The sequence below is a fragment of the Bidens hawaiensis genome, unplaced genomic scaffold (assembly GCF_021521415.1).
Source record: "Bidens hawaiensis isolate Kalapana, Puna unplaced genomic scaffold, B.hawaiensis_p1.1 tig00007041_1, whole genome shotgun sequence".
Taxonomy (NCBI): Eukaryota; Viridiplantae; Streptophyta; class Magnoliopsida; order Asterales; family Asteraceae; genus Bidens; species Bidens hawaiensis.
The window spans coordinates 546,579-562,605 of record NW_027491483.1 but is presented as its reverse complement, the minus strand read 5'-3'; the positions used below and the strand labels follow the sequence as shown (position 1 = coordinate 562,605).

The window sequence follows — 16,027 nt, the reverse complement described above, 5'->3', positions numbered from 1 at the left end:
AGAAAAAGTAAATTGTCGTACTCACATGTTGGATGATTTGGAGAGCAAAAAATAAAATATTCTTAACATTTAACTTAAAATGAGTGACGTTGTTTCAACTTTTAATATTACATATTTCCCTTTCTAAATGGTTATTATTTTATGTCTTATGTTTGTATCGTATTTCTTCAAGCTTATTGCTTGGTATTAATGCAATCGCCATTGAAAAAAAGGTAAATTAGTTTAAGAAATCTTTGTAAATGAATTGTATTTATTATGAACTAGTGTTTTTCCCGGCGCGTTACGCCGGTCGGGTCGGTAAAGCCCAAGCGTTGATGCAATAAGTCGACGCGAATTCGGCTGGTTTCGGTTACGTGCGTTATTATACCGGAACTAAGACAAATAATAAAAAAAAGGAATTGTAATAATTGGGGTAGACCAATGGCGCGGCGTCGGTCGGTAAAATTTGACCATAGGTAAATACCCGACCGTTATCGATCTCGGGCGTTGAGGCGATGAGTCTACGTGAATTCAGCCAGTTTTCGTCATTTTCGTTACGGTACCGGAACTAAAAAAAGAAAATCAACATTCGGTCGTTTTCGTCACTTCGTAACGAAAACAAAACACGCGAATTCGTATGGTGTCCATCACGTTCCGTAACTAAAACCAAATAATAAAAAAAGAACAAAAACAAAACTCACATTCGATTGGTTTTCGTTACGTTTATTACGGACCAAATTAAAAAAAACAAAAAAAAAATATCACCAATAGGGTGCCGCAAAGTGGCCCAATATTTGCGGCACCAAACTTTGAAATTATTATATATAATAATGTCTAAGTCAAACTCTGAAGTCAGTTAAAGCGGCATAGTCTGGTCGAAATGAGTCAACGAGACTCTTCAAATCAGAGAGTGTTGCGGTAAAATACAAGAAATTCGTTGTCCCGTAAAAAGGTAATAATATTAATAATATATATTATTTCACGTGGTTTCTTAAAGAGGGGTAAAGGAAGCGAGTAGTATTCGAAACCTTGAAATTAGGGCTTCAATTCATCAACTCTTTCAATCTCAATTCAATTCAATTCCACTAATAAATAATAACAATCGATCAAATTTCGTCTTGTTTGAGCCTAATTATCTGATTGCTAATCGGAAGGTGACCTAATTCTCGCGGCAAAAATCAATCGATCGTCAAAATTAAAGGTATAGCTCTGATTTTAACCGTTTTAATTTCAATTTTATTACATAGTTTCAGATTTACAAGTGATTTGATGTGATTGCGTACGTATTAATACAGTTTTGAGGTGAATTATTATTATTATTATTATTATTATTATTATAATAATAATAGATTGAATGTGTTAATTTGGATTTTAATTGGTACACTTTCAGATTTAGAAGTTGCTATATGCAATGAATTGAAGGCTGGCTAGTGGATGTGATTTTTGTGTGAAATAGTGTTTTAAGGTGAATTATTGTTATTATGTATATTGAAGATTTTAACGGTGTTGGTGAGTCGACGGTGGGGGGAGGTGAGGAGAGTTTGTCGGTAACGAAGAGTGGTGGTGTGATCGGTTTATCGGAATCTAAAAGAGTTCTGGTAGGAGCAGGTGCTCGTGCGTTGTTTTACCCTACGCTTTTGTATAATGTTGTGAGGAACAGGTTTCAGGCTGAGTTTAGGTGGTGGGATCAGATTGAGGAGGTATTGTTTTTATTCTTATATGTTCGTATGTGTGATTTGCTGTGACTTATATTTCGTGTTGATGTTTTGTGTGTGTGTTGTTTAAGTTTCTTCTGCTAGGTGCGGTCCCGTTTCCCTCGGATGTCAAACGGCTAAAGGATCTTGGTGTTGGTGGAGTGGTTACACTCAATGAGCCGTATGAGACTTTGGTTCCTACATCTTTATACAGAGTAATCTCTCTTTGTTTCTCTCATCAGCTTATTGTAATTCTTATGCTCTGTTTCTTATTGGAATGAGTTATGATGTGTGCTTTACACCCATACAACATTTATGTTTGTACGTATACATCTGGTCATCTACGCATGTGCACATATATAGGGAATGTTTCAATGCACAGCTATAAATAACGCAAGAACTATTATGAACCACTTATCTATATCATTAAAAATAAAAGAAAAAGGTATCACTGTAAAAGATTAAATGATTTTTCAATCTGATTAATTATTTTACTACTTTCTCGCTTGACTCTTGTAAGGAGTCTATTCTTACATATGTGTAGATCAAGAACTATTGTGAATCTACACGTGTATATGTTTATAATAATGTATGAGTACACGTAGATTTATCTGCACGTATGCAGATATCAATTCAAGTACTGTAACATAATAACCATAATGTATGTCATGCTAGAATCTTAGATACGTAAACTGCTAAATGAGTATGCTAGGCAACATTTATGGGTTTGCATTCAACCCTTCCTTTATACAAAATATGCACATACACCTACGGCTACACATATATGCACACATTCGGGCATAGTATTACATACACAAGCAGGCATGTATTGTGTGTGCAAACAAACCTAAACTATTTCTAGCAGCTGAAGTGTTTTGCTGTTCTTTATGTTTGTGGATCCCTAAATATCTGCTTTGTTTTGATATTGTTTGGCTTACCTTTTTGTGGGTTTTTAAGTTCTCATTCATTATTAACCATCTTTTCTGATATAAAATTGTCTGTTGATTTGCATAGGATCATGATATTGATCATTTAGTGCTTCCAACAAGGGACTATCTATTTGCTCCATCACTCGATGACATATCTGAAGCTGTAAATTTCATCCATGGTAAATATGATCTTTAAATTGAATTCTCTCCATTTATTTTCACCTTCTGTTTTTGTTGATTAAACCTATAGTTTTAAACTGTTTAAACCTTATTCTCTTATGTAGGGAAAACGCTTCTCAAGCGGTCTACATATGTTCACTGTAAAGCCGGTCGTGGACGCAGCACAACTATTGTAATATGTTATCTGGTGAGTATCTGTTGACACGTGTGTGTGTGTGTGTGTGTGTACGTGCGTGCGTGTTTCATCATTTAATCCTTTTATGTTTAATAGATTCAGCATAGGCATATGCACCCGGATGCTGCCTATGCGTATGTGAGGTCGATCCGACCGCGGGTTCTTTTGGCATCAGCTCAGCGTCAGGCGGTAGAGGAATATTACTATCTGAAAGTGAAGAAAATGCAATTCCCAAGCAATTTTTGGTCAGGCAACAGCAGCCAAAGTTGCAGTACGATTTATAGACCTCCAAGGTTCTATCCAGCGACAGCAGATGTGTTCACATTTGATGATGGCTCGGTAGTGGTGATAGCCAAAGCTGATCTTGATGGATATGAATATGATGATGAAAGGCGTGGTGGCGGTGGGCAAATCTGGTCAGGTGTGAGTTTGGTTTGTCGGGTTGGTGTTGCTACTTTAGCGAAGTTTTCCAGCTTGTTGCACAGCAGCAACAAGATGTCAAGTGTGAGCCTTGTAACCATGGGGGACAAATATCCTTCAAAAGCCTCTCATGATGTCAGCATAAACATCCATCTCTACTAGAAAAAAGATCACTGGTTTGTGTAAATATTCCTGCTGGCATGTACTTAAAAAACATACTGTTGGTTTGTTTTTTTTTTCTTTTTTTATAAATCTTGTAATTATACGATATCATGTGTATAACATATTTCCGACCAAATTATGTATCATCTGTTTGAATGTTTTGATCATATTTGCAACCAAAGTGTGGCCTTTAGGTTCACAACATAACATATTTCCAGTACAACAAACATTTGTAAACTTACACGTGGGACACTGCCACAATGGCGATTCATATTTTCAAATCAACATCAAATATCAAATACTAGTATACGTCTGTAAGCCCAAGAAAATCGCTGAAGAAACTTTTGACCGATGGTGGCCATGTATAAGACGAAGCATATCCTTGCAGAGCTGTCATAGGGGTCTCATCATCAACTTTAACATCTTCATCTTTCAAGTAAGGGATAACATATTTTTTCATATCACTGTCAGAAATCCCGAGATGATTTCCTGTCACGTTGATGAACTTCACTTTTCCGGCTTCATCCAATTTCCTCAGACCAATCCAGTCTTCGATATAAAGTTGGGTCTGTGATAAAAAAGGACTTATTAGTTATTAACAGACAACAGTCACTTTCAAAGTAGACGCTAGGTGCGCATGTGGTTTAAATTATAAGTGAATGTTGGGAAGAACTAACCTCCTGTGGAGCCAAAACCGGGCTGAACTTTCCATCTGGATAGTATCCAAACCAAGCAGTTTCTTTAGGTATCAAAACCGTGTCCTGCTCAAACTGTTGCAGCAGACGGCATAATAAGCGTGCACATATATACAGAATGAAATTCAAATAAGAATAGTTAGGGGCTAAAGATGGTTGAATCATTTTTAGCCCTTTGATCATATTTTAAGAGATGGTTGAATCATGACCGTTCCCTCTTTTAGTTCGGTCAATAATCAAAGGCTAAAAAGTGGTTCCTTTAGTTCTTAATTGATAGAAAGTTGGTTGTGCTGGTATGTACCATGATAAGCACCAGATTTTTTATGCTGCTAAATCTCTCCTTGTAAGTGGAGTTTCTCGTTTCTGGAATTTCATTGTTAAGCTTCGGGAGAAATCGGCAGTGTTGTAAGTAGCCATCAATATTCTGGAAACAAATACTAATTATAATCAACCACCCTCTCAAAAACAATTTACACATACCGAATCCTTTGCTAACAAATACACAATGAAGTTGATAATAGGGCGACTTAAGTAGAGCGGGCTTACATTTGGCAATTTCAGATAACCACTAGGAGCCAAGTGCTCCTGTGCATTTATAAGTAAAATATTGTTAGCAAAATTTACATGTTTGTCAAGACAACATACCTCAGGTTTCATATAATCGGGTAGGTATCATCTAATACCATACCCATCCTAACTCCGTAAATTATTCTATAATTAATCCCACACCCGATCTCATACCCGCCCCGAATGTTTCGGTTTTCCAGTCGGGTTCAGTTTTCTTGTCATCCCTACATACCTGTATATAATCAGTATAGATCTCTGACTTGATAAGTGCATCTGCTAGCCTGCAGAAAATGCCAGTCTGCAAAAACATGTTACATTTCAGATTAAACACTAGATCTATTCAGCCAGGAAAACTTTCCTTCGTGCATGTTAGATGAAAGTTAAATGTTTTAAATTTCGTGGCAACTCATGAATATATACTAAATAAATTAAAATCATACATAAAGGATTGTGACTTCAATTTCTAACAAGTGTGATCTCAGCTAGTAACAAATGAATTCCTTTTAACTTCTATATATAATCAAAGGGAGCACTTACACCACAAAGTGGCACTGAGGCGGTACCAGCATGAGGTCCTCCCAATGATATCAAATTATTAACCTGTCTTGGACAAAAAGCATCATTAGATACAACAAAACATATCAACTGTACTTTGAGCATGCACAATGCAAAGACCAGTAAACTAGGGGAGAAAACTGTACTTGCCTGAGGCCCGCCATCACAAAATTCTACAACACCTCGGCCGATTACATTGCCCTGCATTCATAGGAGCAGTTAGATAAGCAATACGTTGCAGAAAGACAATATGAAAATCAGAAGAAACAGCGGATATTGATGGTCACCTGTGAGAGTCCTACTATGTTGTAACCATTACTGAGTTCCTTCATTTCCTTCACCTGAAGCAGCCATTTACATGTACCGGTAAGCCAAAGAAATTGTATCAAAGAGAGATTGAAAAAGAAAATCATTTATCTTTTCTCCACAGAGATGTCTTCACCTTCTCACAAACAACTTCAGACTGTAAAACATACAAAAATAAAATGATTTCAGCAGGTAGATTATATAAATAGTTAAATACACGATACTTGATAGTGAAAATAATCTCAAATCCACCTGTTCTAGCAGGGGCATAAACCAGGAATCCCATGCTCCATTTCCAATTTCACTACAGCATTGCATGAATAACATGAAACCATGATCAATTATTTAATAAGTTGAAAATGAACTATAACAATAACCCAAGTATAGGTTGCACAAAATGAAGGTTAAGCAAAACAATAACTTTTAAAATCATAACATGGGGACCACCATTAAGAAAGCCCAAATCAAGCAATACTATACTGAGTACATGGAAAGCAACTTCAAAAGATTGTGGTCAAATATTTATTTGAAAGAAATAAAGGTTAAAGTCCTTAATAACAGCATGACATGTATGATATATTGATATAGTGACTATTAACATTATCAGATGCTACATGAGAAAAATCAAGCCGTAAAAAATAAACGAGGCATACATGCAAAATCCTTGAGACTTGGACATGTCACTGAGTTCCTGGGTGAACTGCGTCAATCCTTTATTTGAACATTGATCACCAATACCTGTCATGGAAATTAAGATATTCAGAAACTAAGACTGCGCCAGATACGTGCAACAACTTCTTTGCAGCCTTGGTCTACAAGGAACCACATAAGATCAGTGTGAAAAGTTCAATATAAATATAGCAGGTTACGAGTATTCAGGAATGTCTGCAACTACGTTACATCCACTTTTCCAGTTTTTTTTTTTTTTTTTTTGCTTTTATCCATGGAACGTGTTAGTTTTTTTATAGCAGGGCAACCCACACACTCTCTAACTCTACTTTACTCTTATATTACATTTTCAATTCACTTCATCTGCAGCCGCTACCAGAAGCTAGTGATGACAAACATGAGCTCGCGATAGACCAATTTCAAGAAATATAACATACAAGCAGTGGTTGGTGGAGATTTAGAAAACGCCTAGCAAAAAATTTATATTCTGTTGACTTAAAAAATGCCTAACAAAAAGTCCATCTTGACGACGCTTGCAAAGTTTGCACACTCCCTACCTTCCATTTTTAGAAACTAGAATTAATGCCATTTGGCACAAATATATCGAAGTCATGAAACCTTATCGGTATATGATTCGGTACACAATCAATCAATCAATCAATCAATCGTGTGCATGTGCTTTCCTAGTTTCACCTTTCCTCCTAAAAACAGCTAAAATCCAAGTAACCAACAATGCACACTTGTACTAACATTATGAAATTGGATGACCTAAAATAAATAATCACAAACATTTTGAAATCAATTAATCTCTTATTATATCGCAGTTGAATTATGAGAAGGAATGGAAGTAAGTAAGAAGCCTAATTTAGTGATTACAAATATATATACATAGATAATTAGATTACCGTGAAGTACGATGAAAGGAAGAGAGAAAGATGAAATTGGGAAGCAGAGGAAGAGGATGATGATTGGCAATGGTGATGGTGATGGTGATGGTGATGGTGATGAATCCATGGTTATCGTCTTCTTCTTCTTCATCATATGAATCAATCAATCACTGTGGTGTGGTGGTTGTTGGGGTAACAGCTTTCATTTCGTACTATTATTTAATTAATCTCCCAAATACTCTGATTTCTATAACTTTTATTATTATTATTATTATTATTATTATTATTATACCGGTCTGTATTCATACTAGTTATCCGACTTGGTTTTGGGTTTCTCCCCGCATCCGCTAGAACCGGTAAGTCAAAACTCGACCCGATCCTACCCGATCAAACAACTGACTATACCCGAAATTGGTTCCTACAAAATACCCGGTTTGTGCACCTCTAGTACTAATCATATAAGGTCATACAAGCCTATAACTATGTATAGTTGATTACACGAGTTGTATCATGTATCAGTATTAGAGTAGACGGAGTGGTCCCGATCCTTATTTTTTTCTCATTTTCCCAAAAATCGAGGGTGAAGTTCCCAGGGGTGAAGTATAGTTGTGTCCCAAGCTGCCCCCGTTTTTATGCATATTATTGTGAATTTACCCGTTTTTGTCCGAAAATTTTGAGACCCTGACCTCCGCATTTTCGTCAAAGCTTCGCCACAAGGTGGTCACACATTTTCCTGAATGAAAAACCCATGAATTTCTCCTAGACTTCCCCCATTTTGTTCTTAATTTGCCTTACATTTCGTGGGTTAGCCACTTTAGCGCCTGCCATGTTACTCGAGATTCTCGATTATTACATTTCTTGATGTTAGCAAAGGAATACTTAAATAGGTATTGGTTAAGACTCTACTATATTCTGCTTAAAGCTTAATCAACAGATTTCCTTCAAGAAAAATACAATCAACAAACAAAAACTTTCATAAAAGAAAATTGGTCATAAATTTATATTTAACCTATTCATCACTCTCTATTCTAACAATACTCATAACCTATACCATAAATAATACACATATGCACAACAATAACATTCACCACTTTACAATAAATACAATTCAATATAGTTGTCTAAGCAGCAGCCAGTTTCACTGGTTATCCTGCACAAATGCAACATCCATGTTCGGTGCAGACCGTACAGTCAGCAGATGATCATGATCATGACCATGGCGATCGTTATCCTCCTCATCATCGTCACTCAGCATTGTTAAAGATGAATATCCAGATTCTGATCCTTGGTCACCTGATAAATAAATAATAAATAAATATATAAATAAAAACAGCTTCATTTAACGGTTTCTCATTTCAGTCACACGCGCGCGCACACACACACAGAAAGAAAAGAAGGTAAATGACTAACCGGAATATGTTGCATGCTCGGTTATACGTCCAACAGCGCCAACTTGAATCTTTTCCGAGAGTAGACAGTTGCATAAAGAACCTGCTTGTCAAAAACATCAATACATCAATATTAATTTATTCTTACAAAAAAGAGAAAACGAAACGTCATCTGTTACCTAGTTTAGCCAAACGATTGACCCATCGTGGTATTGGATTTCCAGTGAGACGCGTAGAGACTTCATCGGTAAAATGATTACAGTTTTTGGCAATCAAATGATAAGTGTCACCATGATATTTGTTAGACAGATGTTCCATAAATGAACGAAACTCTGTAGACGACATATCCGTGCTGCCCAAACGAATAGACCGTCTGAACACGAAACCCGGGCAACTTCTCGGTTCCACCTCAAAAATCCCACTGCTTTGAGTACTCATGGGCTCCAAATGCATATTCCATACCATGTGCTGTTTTTCATATCATATATTATTCTGATGAAAAATAGGTCATATATATATTACAATAATATCTAGGATAAATACCATAAAAACCAACGTACTTTCTGTTTCCTCTCGTATAAGTCCCCAACATTTTTACACATAAAAAACCAACATACTTTATATTCTTCTCCTGTAAAAGTCCCTTAACAATTTTTTTTAATATAAAAGTCCCTTAACATGTTTATATTTGAAAAAAAAAAACCTCTTAATTATGACTGGATGCATAATGAAGACATTATCTTACAAATTACATTAGTTTATAACAATAAAAACTATTTGTTTATAACTTTTTATGGAACCGAGCATGTGCCAAGCTTGAGCTTGAAAATACGACTCAAGAGTTGAGCTCAAGCTTTAGAAAAAAACTTGAAACGAGCCAAGCTCAAAGCTTTAGAAAAATAGCTCGAAACGAGCCAAGCTCAAGCTTGAAACGAGCTGAGCTCAAGCTCTCGTAAATCAAAACGAACAAAGCTCAAGCCTAGTCGAGATCGGTTTCGGCCCGTTTACACCTCTACAATAAGTAAAAAAAATCACAACTTTGTTCAATGTTAACATGTGGAAGAACTTTAATGTGCAAAACAATGATAAGTAACTTTTACAAGAAAAACATAAAGTATGTTGGTTTTTTATGTGAAAAAAAAAACCTATTAAGTGACTTTTAAAATAAAATCTAATTTAAAAAACATGAGTTGGTTTTTGTAATTTTGTGGTATTTGCCCTAATATCTTTTTTTTTTTTTTGCTAATTTAAAAATACTAAAAATGGATAATCTTTTTATATGCACTAATCATTGCACTAAAAGCTTTTACTATTAACAATTAACATACTCAATTATACACTTTTTGACCTTGAATATTAAGAGTAAATCTTATTATCCTAAAAGATGAAAATAATAAATTAATAGCAGAAGAATTGTGTACCTTCAATCCCAGAATGAAAAATCCCCAATCCAAACCAGTACATGTAGTTATTAACAGGAGTGAGATCATAAACATTTAGATACATCAAAGCATGGTTACTTGCTGTATAATTATTATTATTCTTCTGCTGTTTCCAAGGAATTAGCCACATTATTACACCCACTGTAATTCTATCCTAATCAATTCACAACAAAATAATAATTAACTTAATAATAATAATAATACAATTAAAAATAATTAGAAAGAACAGAACATGCTTGCTTACATGGATCAAGAAAGAAGAAGAAGACAGATTTAAGGTTCAAGACAGACTTGTTGGAACACGAAAACAATTAAGTTAAGTTGAAGACGTGCGTAGGTGTGCAGTAACAAAAAGTCGATTATTAATGATGGGATTGAATTGACTTGTTCAATATTATTGTAAAAGGGACAAAACTATTATTATTATTATTATTAAGGTCGTTAAATTCATAGCGGGTCGCGTCGAGTCAGGTCGGACTACTCTGTAGGCTCGGTGTGTAATTAACTCTACATAAGACCAAGAAAACAGATACAAAATTGAAAAAATCAGACGAGAATAATTGAACTAAAACAAAAACTGACTGTTTGACTTATGTTTTCGTAAAAAACAAACTCTTAGGTCGGTCTTGGTTTTGCGTGCAATTAAAAATAAAAAACTGATCCGAACTGTTGATTTTTATTTTTAAATATTAAATAACTTTTAATAGCTTCATGTAACTCAAATATTTTTGCCCAAACATATAATACTCAATTGATTATTTACTAAAAATATATATGTCCAAATTCATTATTTTTTGGCAACATTTTTTTTCTTTATTGTTGAAGGTTTAGTCACTTATTAAAGTCTTTAATTTAAAAAAAAATGGCTATTAGAATATTCTTGTAAGATTATACAATTTATAATTCAATAGTCCTCTACCAAACAATCTTTTTAATGCAACTTTTTATTCTTTTAAAAGTTACCAGCATAACAATATACTAACTTATGCCTAACCAACATAATAAAATCCTCGCTGTCTTTCTATATGTAGATACGAGTAGTTGTCGCAACTAACCCAACACATGTCGCTATCCTTTTGATCATATTACGACTTTACTTTTTGGATCTTATTTTCCCATTGCTATAGAATATTGTTTTGTTATTAGATTGTTAAAATATTTACAAGAGATTTGAGAAATTCAGTGTGCAAGATATCTAGGGATATAATATAGCTAGATATAAATCTGTAATGTATTAAGCAACTATACATTTATGACTGAATATACATGTCACAAACCTCTTTCTAGTATACACATATAGATGCAACCTGTATGCATCTTCTTCATAATAAATACATTGAAGACATCAGTTAGGAATTTAGGATCATGTTGAGGTTTATGAAGTGGAGCAAGAATCATTGGAAGAACAACCAAGCCTTTGATCATCAACAACATTATAGTACAACGAAGATAACCGGTTGTCAAACTTAGAGACGACTTTATGCACAGATAATCCACAGTAACGCTTCCCGATCCTAGCAATGCACATGTCGATTATTTTCTTGAACATGTTGTCTCCTTTGATTAATGGTTGTTCAACAAACTCCCTCAATGCCATCCACTGCATATATATGCAACCGTTCAAATATCGTATATCAAGGCAACAAATACAAAAAAAAAGAAAAAAAAAAAGAACAAGATTTAGCATTTTTACCTTGGCTGCTTGAACTTCAAGATCATCAATCTTGATCTCACTTGAAACTGGTCTCAGCATGCATATGAAGAACAAATCGGATTTTCGAAAGCCACATTATGCGCGTGCCTGAAATCTATAACTTCCAAAAACTCGGTATCAATCTGCAAAAAAAATATGAAGCGGAAAACTTTAGATTTCACTAAAAAAACTAAAAAAAGATTTTTTATTTTTTATTTTTATTTTTTTATGGATTCTTACCCCTGTTTCCTCTTTGACTTCTCTTACAGCTCCACTAAATATCTCCTCTGACTGGTCAACAACAAAAGGAACAAAATTGGTCAAATGGGTCGTTTTGCTAGTCATACGGACCGTATGATAGGACGAAAAAGGTCATACCGCCATACAGGTCATATGAGATTATGAGGGCCAAATCATACGCCCGTATGATATTTTAACTGACAAAGAAATGATTTATGCAACCGCTGACAAAATTCATACAAGACTGTATGGCCTTTTTCGTCCTATCATACAGTCCATATGATATCATACGGTCCGTATGAAAGGGCAAAAAGTCATACAACACATATGATTAACTGTAACAATGCACACCTCAAGAATGAATCCAGTTGGTAACTTCCAAAGCCCATCAAACTCAGGTGCACAATGTTTCTCTTGAACTACAAGAACCTGCACCAACAAACTTTTACATAAAAATGTGCAAATTCATAACAAACATGTCAAATTACTTTAATGAAACATGTGACATGCATACCTCATTCTTGTCATTCATCACGAACCCCCTGACTCCAACTTGATGAGAAGCATTGGCAGGTAACATACACGGTTCATCAGGAATCCAATATGTCATCATAACGTATCCTCTTTCAGCGTGATGATACTGAAATCCTTCCTATAATATAAAAAGTCAAAATCTTTTTTTTAAAAAAATAATATTAATTATCAAGATGAATAACATACCCTTACTGCTATAGGTACAAGATCACATTTTTCTACAGGCAACTTTAGCCAAATTCCCTTTTTACCCTGCAATTGTGATAAACAAACACATTGTAATTGTCAATGACACAAGGGTATATTTTGGGAATATGTTTATATCATATTATGAATTTTGTTTTACCTCTTTCCTCCAAAGTGAAATAGATGATCGAATGATAGAGGCGAAAACATTAACATAGGACGGTAGTTTCTCCAGATTCACAACAATGCCACCATACTCATCATCAAATGCATCAAGAACTCGATTTTCCCTAAACATAATACTGTCACCGAGGCTTGTGCTTGAGTCATCATATCGATATGTATACGTCTCCACAGCGTATGGTTCTTTCCCAACCAAACCAATAGCATCTTGTGAAGTACCTTTACAACAAGCAGCCTCATGTGAATTACCTTTAAAACAAGGGAAGTATTTCAATAAAAGGAGTGTGCATATAACCGAAGAAACCGAACCAAAGCATATTTTATTTTCTAATTTTTTGAAAAACCAATACTTTCAGTACCGTATACTTATAACCGAAATAACTGAACCGAAGCGTATAATCAATGCCCAATACAATTTTCAGCATTAAAACAACTTTAGTTCATAACCTTCCATAAATCTTGAAAAACTAATGCAAAAAGTAACCATCTTGATCAACATTTTTATTCAAAGACTGCTAATTCTTGTAATAAACAAGGGAAAATGTATCAATGCATAAAACCAAATTAACCAGACCAAAGCAATTCTTTTTTTTATTTTTTTATAAGAAGCATTTATAAGATAACTTACTTTAAAGATGAGACAATCCCTTAAATTACTAAGTGAATTGTCCTTGATATTCTAGTATAAGTCTTATATATAATTTACTATAAAACAATTACAATAAAGTGGCAGGCAAACGGGCTACAAGCTGCGCCGCAACCCCCTTTTGAATAGCAAAGCCAATCCTGCTAAAAACGAAGCTTTTGGACCTAGAAGCTGAAGAGGTTCCGTGTACGACGCGCTGAACCCTACTCAAAAATTTCACAGCCTCTGGGGCCAGAAAACCAAGGCTCAAAAATTTCGGTTTCTTCTTTTCTTATTTTTTGAAAAACCGATTTTTTCAGTTCGGGTTCGGTTAACCACATATTTATAACCGAAATAACCGAACCGAAGTGTATAAGCAATGCCCAATGCAACTTTCCAGCTTAAAAACAGCTTTAGTTCATAACCTTCCATAAATCTTGTAAAATTAAAGCAAAAGGTAAGCATCTTGATCAACATTTTTATTCAAAGACTGCTAATTATTATAAAAAAATAGAGCAAAATAATACCTTTGTAAGAGCAGAGTAATGGTGAAACCTTAAGAGAGCCAGCCTTCAAATTAAAAGTGGATAAAGACAACATTCTCTTTGGACCAATCAAATTTGACACAAAAACTGATTTCATATCAAATACTTTCAAATCCATTGCTTATATCTACACCACAAAATGACCCCCAAAATCTTTTTAATACCCACAGATATATCAGTAAACACTTATTAAACTATATAATCTTAACAAGTCAACTGAGGAATCTTGATAATAACAAGGATGATTCTTGGAGATTATCAATGGTGAAAAAAACTAAACTTTATGCTAAAAAACCAACTGGGTGTCAATCTTTAGTGATGAAACATGGATTAAATGTATAAAAATAAGATCTTTTTTTATGGGTTGAAAAAAAAACTAAACTTTATGCTAAAAAACCAACTGGGTGTTAATCTTTTAGTGATGAAACATGGATTAAGTGTATAAAAATAAAATCTTTTGAAAAAAAACTAAACTTTAAGCTAAAAAAACCAAGTGGGTGTTAATCTTTAGTGATGAAACATGGATTAAGTGTATACAAATAATATCTTTTTTTTTTATGGGTTTTGAAAAAAACTGAACTTTATGCTAAAAAACCAAGTGGGTGCTAATCTTTAGTGATGAAACATGGATTAAGTGTATAAAAATAAGATCTTTTTTTTGTGGGTCAAAAGCCAAAAGGGTTTGATTTGAATAAGAAGAAAGTGCAGCAGGTTAGCAAGGATCAAAATTGATATGAAGATGATTAGATGAAATCAAGAAATTGTGTGGTGGAGGGAAATATGTTGAATGGTTGTGTGTTAGCTTTTAAAACACAGCATGTGAAGATATAACCCTTTTATATTATACATATACAATGCATTAGACTATTAAAGATATTATTTTTTGTTCAATATATGTGTCACACGCTCAATGAGTGAAATCGTGTCTGCATACAAAACACATGGCTATTTTTCTAGATAAACAAATATATATGTGATGTACATGTAGGTTTTGTATTTTAATATGTAACATATATTACGGTTTTTCGATTAACTCCTGAGTTTTTAATTGTACTTTAAGAAAAAAATGCATACATGTTACATTTGAAAAAACAAAGTAAAAGGTAAGAAAGTAAAAGGTAAGAAAACTGTGTTTCCATGGTCATATTTACCTCATTGTAGCTTTTAATTTTACATATGATAATTTATTGTTATTTATGTGACATGACATGACATGACACGCTTATATAGTCACTGAATATTCGGACGTGGAGTTAAGAGACATCCGAACATCGGAAAAACATTGACCACGGTAGAAAAAGTTTTTGGCTCCACTACTGAAATAATGAGTGTTCTTGTGTTATTGTGTAAAGTTGTCTAATAAGGGTTTAACGTGTGAAGAAAGGAAAGATGAGAGGGGGTCTTTCTAGCTAGTTTTGATTGTCATGAAAAAGGCTTATGTAACCATGTTACTACCTAGACGTACTATTTGTAGCTATTACTAGGCGAAGAGAAGGACATAATTGTCCAATGCAAGAAAAAAGAAAGAAAGAAATAGAATGAGGTAAGTGGTTTGTTACATATTTGCCATATATGCATTTAAAACAAATTCTGCAGGTGTTAACGTGATTCATTTAAATTGTTTTTGAAGAATAGTTTATTAAATAAAAAATTTGTAACTTACATATATAAATGAGTATATGACAACTTATTCTAGAATAATTATTGTAAATCTTAATAAAGAAATTAAAACATTCACATGTTTATATTCCATCTTGAAAGTTTATCGTGTATTGTTAATTTAATAATAGACACATTTCTGACAAGTTGTAAATATATAAAGTTTGCCTTTTAAAAAATGTGTTATGGTACCAACTTTTATATTTTTTTACTCTTAAATCCTACAAAGACGAGGATAAGGTATCCGCATGGCAAACGTTATTTATATGCTAGGTTGTCCTTGTTATATAATAAGTTACATTGTGAGGTACAAT

At 34.0% G+C, this 16,027-nt stretch overlaps 2 protein-coding genes and 2 pseudogenes across 4 annotated transcripts; 1 reads left to right on the top strand and 3 right to left on the bottom strand.

The window, feature by feature from the left end:
• The first annotated feature begins 1,364 nt into the window (after window positions 1-1,364).
• Window positions 1,365-3,721, top strand: LOC143634314 (phosphatidylglycerophosphate phosphatase PTPMT2-like). Its single transcript, XM_077102434.1, has 5 exons — window positions 1,365-1,679; window positions 1,766-1,888; window positions 2,688-2,781; window positions 2,887-2,969; window positions 3,054-3,721. Exons 1-5 carry the CDS (start codon window positions 1,461-1,463, stop codon window positions 3,537-3,539), a joined length of 1,005 nt encoding a protein of 334 aa, XP_076958549.1. The 5' UTR covers window positions 1,365-1,460; the 3' UTR covers window positions 3,540-3,721.
• LOC143634313 (uncharacterized) lies at window positions 3,709-7,411 on the bottom strand. Its single transcript, XM_077102433.1, has 12 exons — window positions 7,237-7,411; window positions 6,316-6,400; window positions 5,915-5,966; window positions 5,799-5,819; window positions 5,644-5,697; window positions 5,507-5,557; window positions 5,339-5,401; window positions 5,034-5,099; window positions 4,781-4,819; window positions 4,536-4,658; window positions 4,217-4,309; window positions 3,709-4,107 (listed from the first exon to the last, which is right to left on the bottom strand). The coding sequence occupies exons 1-12, from the start codon at window positions 7,370-7,372 to the stop codon at window positions 3,841-3,843; spliced, it is 1,050 nt and encodes a 349-aa protein (XP_076958548.1). The 5' UTR covers window positions 7,373-7,411; the 3' UTR covers window positions 3,709-3,840.
• Window positions 7,412-8,339: 928 nt separating this feature from the next.
• On the bottom strand, window positions 8,340-10,366 carry LOC143634276 (deSI-like protein At4g17486; annotated as a pseudogene). Its single transcript, XR_013153825.1, has 5 exons — window positions 10,293-10,366; window positions 10,028-10,197; window positions 8,786-9,074; window positions 8,629-8,709; window positions 8,340-8,511 (listed from the first exon to the last, which is right to left on the bottom strand). The product of XR_013153825.1 is annotated as a deSI-like protein At4g17486 (transcript).
• Window positions 10,367-11,247: 881 nt separating this feature from the next.
• LOC143634312 (nudix hydrolase 8-like) lies at window positions 11,248-14,846 on the bottom strand (annotated as a pseudogene). Its single transcript, XR_013153831.1, has 8 exons — window positions 14,037-14,846; window positions 12,862-13,133; window positions 12,702-12,767; window positions 12,496-12,633; window positions 12,333-12,410; window positions 11,982-12,032; window positions 11,742-11,884; window positions 11,248-11,648 (listed from the first exon to the last, which is right to left on the bottom strand). The product of XR_013153831.1 is annotated as a nudix hydrolase 8-like (transcript).
• Window positions 14,847-16,027: the final 1,181 nt, after the last annotated feature.

What these genes read in the sequence shown, in the direction of transcription:
- LOC143634314 (XM_077102434.1), top strand. Translation starts at nt 1,461, where the DNA reads ATGTATATTGAAGATTTTAACGGTGTTGGTGAGTCGACGGTGGGGGGA. An exon ending in AGCTGTAAATTTCATCCATG is followed by an intron (nt 2,782 to 2,886) that starts GTAAATATGATC and finishes TCTCTTATGTAG; the next exon opens with GGAAAACGCTTCTCAAGCGG. An exon ending in CTATTGTAATATGTTATCTG is followed by an intron (nt 2,970 to 3,053) that starts GTGAGTATCTGT and finishes TATGTTTAATAG; the next exon opens with ATTCAGCATAGGCATATGCA.
- LOC143634313 (XM_077102433.1), bottom strand. Translation starts at nt 7,372, where the DNA reads ATGATGAAGAAGAAGAAGACGATAACCATGGATTCATCACCATCACCA. An exon ending in AAGTCTCAAGGATTTTGCAT is followed by an intron (nt 5,967 to 6,315) that starts GTATGCCTCGTT and finishes GCAATGCTGTAG; the next exon opens with TGAAATTGGAAATGGAGCAT. An exon ending in GTTATCTGAAATTGCCAAAT is followed by an intron (nt 4,659 to 4,780) that starts GTAAGCCCGCTC and finishes ATTTGTTTCCAG; the next exon opens with AATATTGATGGCTACTTACA.